This window comes from Ursus maritimus, unplaced genomic scaffold, assembly GCF_017311325.1.
Source record: "Ursus maritimus isolate PB19 unplaced genomic scaffold, ASM1731132v1 scaffold_10, whole genome shotgun sequence".
NCBI classification, from domain to species: domain Eukaryota; kingdom Metazoa; phylum Chordata; class Mammalia; order Carnivora; family Ursidae; genus Ursus; species Ursus maritimus.
The window spans coordinates 3,167,729-3,178,777 of NW_024423344.1; the positions used below are offsets into that span (position 1 = coordinate 3,167,729).

Genomic DNA, 11,049 nt, shown 5'->3' on the forward strand with positions numbered 1-11,049 from the left:
GTCTTTTTATCCAATCTGCAACCCTGTGGCATTATGGGAGCATTTACGTCGTTTACATTGAGACTGATTATTGAGAGATATGATTTTAATGATGCCATATTGCCTGTAAAGTCTTTGTTTCTATAGATTGTGACTTTCTGTTCTGTATCATTCTTGGGGCCTTTTACTTTTATAGAACCCCCCTTAATATCTCCTGTAGGGTTGGTTTCGTGGTTATGAAATTGGTCAATGACTGGCGATTCTGGAAGGTCTTTATCTCTCCATTAATTCTGATTGACAGCCTTGCTGGATAAAGGATCCTTGACTGCATGTTTTTCTCTGAAAGAGCTTTAAAAATGTCCCCCCCAACCCTTTCTCTCATTCCAGGTCTGTGTAGACAGATCTGACGTAATTCTGATACCTTTTCCTTGGTGCGTGAGAAATTTCTTTGCCCTGGCCGCTTTCAATACTATATCCTTGGATATAAAATTTGCGAAATGCACTATGACGTGACGTGGCGTAGGTTTGTCGTGGTTGACCTTGGGAGCGGTCCTCTGTGCCTCTTGGACATGAAAGTTTGTTTCCTTTGGTAGATTAGGGAAGTTTTCAGTAACAATTTGTTCAAATATCTCTTCTAGACCTCTGTTTTTCTCCACCCCCTCGGGGATGTCGATGATTCTGACACTGGAACGTTTCATTGAGTCAGTAATCCCCCGTAACCTACATTCTTGAGAGTGGATTTTTTTGAGCCAAGTTTCTATTTTAGCTTTCTCTCTACTAACCCATCCTCCAGCTCACTGATTCGTTCTTCTGCCTCATTCACCCTGGCCGTCAGAGCCTCTAGTTTTGACTGCATTTGATTCACAGTATTTTAATTTCTGCCAGATTCACTCTCATTTCCGCCCTTAGAGATTCCATATTCTCGTTAATATTTTCATTAATATTTTTTTCAAGTCTACACATCATCTTGACCATTGTTACTCTGAATTCCATTTTTGATAATTTGGTTATATCCATATCCATTAGCTCTGTGGCAGAGGCCACAGACTCATTCTCTTTTCTTTGCTGCGGGGGATTTCTCCTTCTCGTCATTCTGATGAGGAGAGGTTGCGGGGTTGTCCAGAGCCCTAATTATTGGCCGGGACCCTGGCAGTGCGCACTTGTTTTACAGGGACGTAGGGATGTGGGCTTCTTGATTTTTCAGCCTGCCTTCTGGGGGAGGGGCCTGCCGTGCCGATACTCAGGCAACCCTGTTTGGGTAGTCTACGTGTCCCCTGGGAAGGGGGATGGGGGATGGGAACACTGTGAGCCAGTATTTCCAGGCTTTTGTTCTCTGGCGGCTTTCCCTGGATGTTTGCTGTGCCCTTCTGAGAGTCAGAGCAGCAATAGCCTAATCTCAGCCTTTGTCTCAGAACAGAGGGATCGCAGACTCTTCTCCACTGGTGTTCTTTCCACTTTAATTCTGTTTCTGTTGGTGCTGCTCAACGCCGCAGCGTCCCTGGATGTGCGCCCCATAGCCGGTGTCCCAGCCCTGACTTCCAGGGCCGGCTCGTCTGTCCTTTGTGTTTCTAACACTGCCAGCCACCCCCGCGCGCTCCGGACGTCCGTCTCAGTGTGGTTCGCACACTCCGTAGCTCTGGTTTTCAGTCTGGTCCCCTGCGTTCCCTGGATCACGGTCTCAGTCCGCTCTCTCTCGGGTGCCAGTCCGTGAGTCTGCCAGCTCCCCCGTGCAGGTGGCTACCGCTTCCCGGCGCCCGAATGCGGCGGTTCCCTCCCCCTTCCGTTTATCTTCTGATATCTGTGCGCGGATTCACAGCTCCCCGCTTCGTACCTCAATACTCAGCGCGGGAGATGTTCATTTGTAGAGATCCAGATGTATCTTCCTGCATCTCAGGCTGATTCCGTGGATGTTCAGGATGGTCTGGTACCTATCCAGCTCGACTCAGGGGACCAGCTGAAAAAGGGGTCCCCTACTCCTCCACCATCTTAACTCCGTCCCCCGGACTTATGCAAAATTTTAAAGTTATTTTATGATTATCAATTCTATCTAGTACAATAACAATTTTAACTTTAGGAGAACTTTGCTCTCTGCAAGAGACAAGTTCTTAAAAAACTGCATTTAAAGCATTTGCTGTTAACTGGATCTTTTTTTAACTGTATGATGGCATGAAAATTTCACTGAGTTCATTATTTACAGAAATGCTGGCAAAATTTTTTTTTAAATAAGAATTTTAAATAAAATTATCCCTTTAAAGAAAATTAAAATCAGAACAACTTTAAAAATTAACCTGCTTATCGAATCTTAAAAGGGGGAGTGGTGTATCAGCGTGAACAAGTAGAGTTGATGATAATGGCTTTGCTTGGTTTTAAATCATGGTATTTATTTTCAAACTTTAAGAAATTTTAAGATAGTAATATTTTTTAAGTACGTAAGAAGAGACATTCTAAAGAATTTTGTGGAGAAAAACTTTTCTAGAGAGGTTAAAATGACTTACTGGAGTTTAGTTATGGGGTACATTGTGACTGGACGTAATTCAGAAACTTGGGTCTTCATGCATTCCACCTCATTCCTCAATCAGTAAGCCCTACAATTTCATCTCCTACACAGGTCTTGAAAACTCTAATTCAAAGTATTGCCACTACACCAGTTCAAGGCTCTCATCATTTCTTATCTGGAATATCTGAATGGTCTTCTCTCTCATAAAATCTATCCTTTATTCTGCTGCCAGAATGACAGGCACATCTGACCAGATATTCTTCATGCATCATTCTTCAGGACCTCCCACTGTTAATTCAAGCTTGATCTTTCAGAGTACAAAGTCTTCCGCAGGCAAGTACACACTTCTCCAGCCTCTGGTCTCACTTTTTATCACACCACCTTATGCTTACCACTCTAGACTCAACTGCTTATAATTCCCTTTACAAACCACACATTTTCATGCCTCGCCTTTTCTCATGCTGTTCTCTTTCTCAGATGCTTTCCTGTCCTGCTCATCTGTCAAGATTCAGCTTAGGTGCCATTTCCTTCAGAGTCTTCCCTGATCTACTCCCAAACTCCAAACTAGTACACTATGTGATCTGTGCTACCAAAACCCTCCATACATCTATGACAGCCCTGGCTAAAAAAAAAAAAAAAAAAAAATTGTATTCTATAAAACATATTATTTTTCATAATAGGTTAGATATTTTCGAGCATAGTAACTTCAGTTTATGGGTTTTGGTTTTGTTCTCAGAGATAAATATTATATAGATCCATACATTTAGTTTTATTGTCTGGAGTTCTGGGAAATGAGTATATTCAGTCGTTTTATAAACCTTTTACCTATAAATTTCCCTAAATGAATATAAATATTTCCATTTACCTTCGAAATTCCCTATAATGAAGTTTTCTTTCTCCTCTTTTTCCGAAGAAATGTATCTGAAGGGTTGTGGTAATTCCAGGTTCTTTCACTGTTGATTCCTATAAAAAAATGATACAATAATTTCAAGTAATTATAACCAAGAATGAAAATGGACCTTGTAGACTGGAACTCTTTAGGACAATATCCATAAAAGATTCCTGTAACAACAACAAGGGTGGAAGAATCCTATCTGTTACTTTGCATAATACTATTCTATAACTGTCTCTGCTTAAGCAAGAGAAAAATAATGAGGACTAAAATACTCAAAATACTCAAGATGGACTTTAGCAGTAAACAAAATCTTAGATCAATCCAAAAAGAGAGCTTAGAATAGTGAAATAAATATTATTTCAAAATGTGATCTCAAGGCATCTTTAAAAAAGATTATTTATTTGACAGAGAGAGGGCACAAGCAGGGGGAGCAGCAGGCAGAGGGAAAGGGAGAAGCAGGACCCCTCCACTTCCTCTGAGCAAGGAGCCTGATGTGGGGCTCACTCCCAGGACCCTGGGATCATGACCTGAGCCGAAAGGCAGACACTTAACCGACTGAGTCACACAGGTGCCTCTTGAGGCATTTTTTAATAAAGCAGGACAGAGAGAATTAAAGCCAGAAGGCCTTTGAGTTTTTGCTGAGTATTAGAAATATTTGAAAAACACCTGCTTTTCATAATTATAAAATTATTAAGTGAGAATTCCATTAAAGTACTGAGTAAAGCAGATTCACAGATTCTCTTTCAAATCTCTAATAAAACAAAATAATGACAAAATAGAACTGCTATAAGATTTTCAGCCACAACTAAACAATAAAAGGGGTTACAAATTTAAACCAAATATTTTGAAAAGGAGCAGTTGGAACAAGAAACACTAGATTCAGGTGTTGGATAGTCCCCCGTGTCTCTTAATCCTACCCCTACCCCTACTTCTCAGAAATAGCAGTGGGAGTGAGGCTATTAGATTAGAACTTCATTAAAAACTTCGATTTAGTGATAGTAGATTAGTGGAGACAAGTCAAGGACAACTCCAATAGAAGCTCCTATAGAGCTTGCTGAGACTTAAGCAGAGGGCAGGAGGGCTTCCAGGGTGCAGAATCTTTCAGGGCTCTATACTATATTGAGGGACAAACCCTAAGTACATAGAGTGGGATGTATCTTGGAAGGGGAGGAGAGAGCTGTGTCTAGGATGCTTAATGAGGTCAGAATGATGAACAGAATATAGGTTCTTGAGGAAGGCCTGCATTTACCCAGAGGAGTCTCCTCCTCTTTGCCTCCACCCCTTTGGTCTACAGAGCAGTGGACCAAAACGCAATGCCTGCAGCTCGGAAGGACAAAGATAAATTAGTTCCAGGTAAGGTGGGAAGAGAAGCAAAGAATTTCATTTGTGCTCTACCACAGCAATGAGAAGGTCAGGACAGGGCATGAGCATGAGCAAAAGAAACAACATGACAACTAAGCAAAGGCACTGCAGCAAGAAATAGAACAAATCAGCAAAAGACACAAACACCCAGTCTAGAACACATAATGCAAGGAACAATGCATGTCCCCATAAGCCCTTTATTTATATTAAAATTTTTTTCTATTCTGAGACAATTGTAAATTCATGCACAACTGCACAAAATAACACCGAAAAGATCTCTTGTACCCTTTACTCAGTTTCCTCCAATGGTGACTGGTGACATCTTGCAAAACAATATAACCTGACACAGTCAACACACAGAAGAACATTTCCTTCACTACAACAATCCTTTGCTCTTACAGCCACATTGATCTCTCCCACCCACCCTCTCTTTGACCTCTGGCAACCGCTAATCGACTTTATTTTCCTATAATTTTGTCATTTAAAAATGTTACATAAATAGAACCATATGATCTGTAACTTGGTTTTGGCATTTTTTTGTTCAGCAGAATTCTCCGGATATTCATGCAGACCGTTGCTGTATCAATAGTTTGTTCCTTTTTATTGCAGAGTACTAATCCATTGTACAGATTACCAGTTTAACCATCATCTGTTGAAGAATATCTGGGTTGTTTCCAGTTTTTGGCTATTACAAATAAAGCTGCTAAAAGCATCTGTGGACAGGTTTTAGTATGAACACAGGTTTTCATTTCTCTAGGATGGATGCCCAGGAGTGCAGTTAGTTTTATCACAGTGGCAGTATCATTTTACATTCCCACTAGTAGTGGATGAATGATCCAGTTTCTCTGCATCTTGCAGTCATTGGTATTGTCAATTATTTTATTTAAGTCATTTGATGGATTTGTTGTGATATCTCACTCTGATTTTAATTTGCACTGTCCTAGGATTAATGATGTTGAACATCTTTTCATGTGGTTGTTGGCTATTTGTTTATATTCTTTGGGAAAATGTCCACTCAAGTCCTTTGCCCAGTTTTTAACTGGGTTGTCTTCTTTAAGTCTTTATTTAAGTTCCAGTTAATTAAACATAGAGTGTAGGATTAGTTTCAGGCGTACAATATGGTGGTTCAACACTTCCATACATTACCTGGTGGTTATCACAACAAGTGCCCTCCTTAATCTCATCACCTATTTAACCCATCCCTCCACCCACCACCCTTCTGGTAACTATCAGTTTGTTCTCTATAGCTAAGAGTCTATTGTATGACTTGCCCTGCTCTCTCTTTTTTCTTCCCTATGTTCATTTGTTACATTTTGTTTGTTTCTTAAATTTCCACACGTGAGCAAAATCATATGGTATTTGTCTTTCTCTGACTTAATGTCGCTTCGCATAATACTCTTTAGCTCCATCCATGTCATTTTAAATGACAAGATTTCATTCTTTCTATGGTTGAGTAATATTCCACTGTTTATATACACACCACGTTTTCTTTTTCCATTCACCAGTCAATGGACACTTGGGCTCTTTCCATAATTTGTCTATGGTAGATAATGCTGCTATAAACATTGAGGTCCACGTATTCCTTTGAGTTAGTATTTAAAAAAATCTTTTTTGGTAAATACCTACTAGTGTGATTACTGGATCACTGGGTAGTTCTAGTTCTACTTTTTGAGGAATGTCCATACTGTTTTCCAGAGTGGCTACACCAGTTTGCATTTTGATCAACAATGCAAGAGGGTACCCCTTTCTCCAAATCTTGTGTTGTTGATTTTAGCTATTCTGAAGGTGAGACGTGATATCTAATTGTAGCTTTGATTTGCTTTTCCCTGATGACAAGTGATGATGAATATCTTTTCATGTGTCTGTTGGCCATTTGTATATCTTCTTTGGACAAATGTCAATTCATGTCTTCTGCCCATTTTTTAATTGCAGTATTTGTTTTTTTTGGTATTGAGCTGTAAGAGTGCTTTATATATTTTGGCTACTAACCCTTTATTGGATAGGTCATTTGAAAATATCTTCTTCCATTCTGTAGGTTGCCTTTTAGCTTTGTTGATTGTTTCCATCACTGTGCAGAAGGTTTTTATTTTGATGTAGTCCCAATAGTTTATTTTTGCTTTTACTTCCCTTGCCTCAGGAAAGAAGTTGCGGTCTGTGTACTCTCCTAGGATTTTTATGGTTTCAAGTCTCCCATTTAGGTCTTTAATCCATTTTGAATTTATTTTTGTGTATGGTGTAACAAAGTGGTCCAGTTCCATTCTTTTGGGTGTTGCCATCCAGTTTTCCCAAAGCCATTTGTTGAAGAGAGTGTCTTTTGCCCACTGGATATTTTTTCCTGCTTTGTAGAAGATTAATTGACCCTAGAGTTGTGGGTTCATTTCTGAGTTTTCCACTCTGTTCCACTTAACTATGTGTGCCAGTATACCATACTGTTTTGATCACTACAGCTTTGTAACACAACTTGAAGTCTGGAATTCTGATGCCTCCAGTTCTTTCCTTGTTCAAGGTTGTTTTTTGCTATTCCGGGTCTTTTATGGTTCCATACAAATTTTAGGATGGTTTGTTCTAGTTCTGTGAAAAATGCTGTTGGTATTTCGTAGGGATTGCATGAAATGTCTAGATTGCTTTGGAGAGTATAGACCAATTTTAACAGTATTTGTTCTTCCAATCCATGAGCATGGAATGTCTTTCCATTTCTTTGTGTCATCTTCAATTTCTTTCATCAGGGTTTTATCATTTTCAGAGTGCAGTTCTTTTACCTTTTTGGTTAGTTTATTCCTAGATATTTTATTGTTTTTGGTGCATAAAAACGCAACAGGTTTATTTTTTCTTTTTATTTTAATGTTTTTTTTATTATATTATGTTAGTCACCATACAGTACATCCGTGGTTTCTGATGTAAAGTTCGATGATTGATTAGTTGCGTATAACACCCAGGGCACCATGCAATACATACCCTCCTTACTACCCATCACCAGCCTATCCCATTCTCCCACCCCCCTCCCCTCTGAAGCCCTCAGTTTGTCTCTCACAGTCCATAGTCTCTCATGCTTCATTCCCCATTCTAATTACCCCCCCTTTCTTTATCCCTTTTTCCCCTACCGATCTTCCTACTTATGTTCCATAGATGAGAGAAATCATATGATAATTGTCTTTCTCTGCTTATTTCACTTAGCATTATCTCCTCCAGTGCCGTCCATGTTGCAGCAAATGTTGAGAACTCGTTCTTTCTGATAGCTGAGTAATGTTCCATTGTATATATGGACCACAACTTCTTAATCCAGTCATCTGTTGAAGGGCATCTCGGTTCCTTCCATGATTTGGCTATTGTGGACAATGCTGCTATGAGCATTGGGGTGCATATGGCCCTTCTCTTCACTACGTCTGTATCTTTGGGGTAAATACCTAGTAGTGCAATGGCTGGGTCATAGGGTAGCTCTATTTTAAACTTTTTAAGGGACCTCCACACTGTTTCCAGAGTGGCTGTACCAACTTGCATTCCCACCAACAGTGTAGGAGGGACCCCCTTTCTCCCATCCTCTCCAGCAATTGTTGTTTCTTGCCTTGTCAATTTTTGCCATTCTGACTGGCGTAAGGTGGTATCTTACTGTGGTTTTGATTTGAATTTCCCTGATGGCTAATGATTTTGAACATTTTTTCACGTGTCTGTTAGCCATTTGTAGGTCATCATTGGAAAAGTGTCTGTTCATATCTTCTGCCTATTTGCAAATATATTCTCCCATTCCATGGGCTGCCTCTTAGTTTTTTTTGACTGTTTCCTAGGCTGTGCAGAAGCTTTTTATCTTGATTAAGTCCCACAAGTTCATTTTATCTTTTGTTTCTCTTGCCTTTGGAGATGTGTCATGAAAAAGGTTGCTTTGGCCAATGTCGTAGAGGTTGCTGCCTATGTTCTCCTCTAGGATTTTGATGGATTCCTGTCTCACATCGAGGTCTTTCAACCATCTGGAGTTTATCATTGTGTATGGTGTGAGAGAGTGGTCAAGTTTCATTCTTTTGCACGTAGCTGTCCATTTTCATAGCACCATTTATTGAAGAGACTGTCTTTTTCCCACCAGATGTTTTTTCCTGCTTTATCAAAGATTAGTTGCCCAAAGAGCTGAGGGTCCATTTCTGGGTTCTCTATTCTGTTCCAGGTCTATGTGTCTGTTTTTGTGCCAGTACCATGCTGTCTTTGTGACCACAGCTTTGTAGTACAGCTCGAAATCCAGCATTGTGATGCCCCCAGCTTTGTTTTTCCTTTTCAACAGTTCCTTAGCGATTCGGGGCCTTTTCTGGTTCCATACAATTTTAAGGACTATTTGTTCCAGTTCTTTGAAAAATGTCATCGGTATTTTGATTGGGATAGCAATGAAAGTGTAGATTGCTCTGGGTAGCATGGACATTTTAACTGTATTAATTCTTCCGATCCATGAGCATGGAATATTTTTCCATCTTTTTGTATCTTCCTCAATGTCTTTCAAGAGTGATTTATAGTTTCTAGAATATAGATCCTTTATGTCTCTGGTTAATTCCGAGGTAACGTATGGTTTTTGGTGCTATTGTAAATGGGATGGATTCCCTAATTTCTCTTTCTTCAGTCTCATTATTCGTGTATAGAAATGCAACTGATTTCTGAGCATTGATTTTGTATCCCGCCACATTACTGAATTGCTCTATAACTTCTAGTAGTTTGGGGGTGGATTCTTTTGGGTTTTCCATATAGAATATCATGTCATCTGCGAAGACAGACATTTTGACTTCTTCTTTGCTGATTTGGATACCTTGTATCCCTTTTTGCTGTCTGATTGCTGTTGTAAGGACTTATAGTACTATGTTGAATAATAGTGGCGAGAGTGGGCATCCTTGCCGTGTTCCTGATCGTAGGGGAAAGGCTTCCAGCCTTTGCCATTGAGAATGATATTTGCTGTAGGCTTTTCATAGATGGTTTTTATGAGACTGAGGAATGTACCCTCTATTCCTACACTCTGAAGGGTTTTAATCAGGAAAGGATGCTGTATTTTGTCAAATGCTTTTTTGGCATCGATTGAGAGGATCATATGGTTCCTGAGTCGTTTCTTGTTGATATGATGTATCACACTGATTGATTTGCGAATATTGAACCACACTTGCATCCCAGGTATGAATCCCACTTGATCATGATGGATAATCCTTTTAATGAACTGTTGGATTCTTTTTTTTTTTTTAAAGATTTTATTTATTTATTTGACAGAGACAGCCAGCGAGAGAGGGAACACAAGCAGGGGGAGCGGGAGAGGAAGAAGCAGGCTCATAGCAAAGGAGCCTGATGTGGGGCTCAATCCCATAACGCCGGGATCACGCCCTGAGCCGAAGGCAGGCGATTAACCGCTGTGCCACCCAGGCGCCCCTGAACTGTTGGATTCTATTAGCAAGTATCTTGTTGAGGATTTTCGCGTCCATATTCATTAGGGAGATTGGTCTGTAATTCTCCTTTTTGATGGGTCTTTGCCTGGTTTGGGGATCAAGGTAATATTGGCCTCATTGAATGAGTTTGGTAGCTTTCCTTCTGTTTCTATTTTTTGAAATAGCTTTAGGAGAATAGGTATTATTTCTTCTTTGAATGTTTGGTGGAATTCCCCAGGAAAACCGTCCGGGCCTGGAGTTTTGTTATTTGGAAGGAGGTTTATCACTGACTCAATCTCTTCATAACTAATTGGCCTGTTTAAAAAATCAATTTCTTCCTGTTTCAGTCTTGGTAGTTTATAGGTTTCCAGGAAGGCCTCCATCTCTTCCAGATTGCTTAATTTATTGGCATATAGCTGTTGATAAAAGTTTCTAATAATCCTTCCAATTTCATTGGTGTTGGTTGTGACCTCTCCCTTTTCATTCGTAATTTTATTAATTTGGGTCCTTTCTCTATTCTTTTGGATAAGTCTTGCCAGCAGTCTGCCAATTTTATTGATTCTCTCAAAGAACCAGCTTCTAGTTCTGTTGATCTGCTCTACTGTACTCCTGGTTTCTAATTCATTGATTTCTGCTCTAATCTTGGTCAACTGCTTCCTCGTGCGTGGATTAGGCCTGTCCCTCTGTTGCTGTCCCGGGTTCTTGAGGTGAGAATATAATGACTGCATTTTAGATTTTTCTCTTCTTTTGAGTGAGATTTGGATAGCTATGTATTTCCCCCTTAGGACTGCCTTTGCAGTATCCCATTGGTTTTGGACCGTTGTGTTTTCATTCTTGTTCGTCTCCATAAATTGTTTAAATTGATTTTTGATTTCTTGGCTTATCAAGTCATTCCTGAGCAGGATGGTTCTTAGTCTCCAAGTGTTTCAGTTTCT

At 39.9% G+C, this 11,049-nt stretch overlaps 1 protein-coding gene across 2 annotated transcripts in view; it reads right to left on the reverse strand.

Moving 5' to 3' along the window:
- The window catches only part of MICU2 (mitochondrial calcium uptake 2), a 212,795-nt gene that overhangs the window by 51,909 nt on the left and 149,837 nt on the right, over positions 1 to 11,049 (reverse strand). For both annotated transcript variants that reach the window (XM_008692135.2, XM_040621386.1), the window contains exon 8: positions 3,342 to 3,439. In XM_008692135.2, coding sequence (XP_008690357.2) covers positions 3,342 to 3,439 — 98 coding nt within the window. The remainder of the gene's footprint in view (positions 1 to 3,341; positions 3,440 to 11,049) is intronic.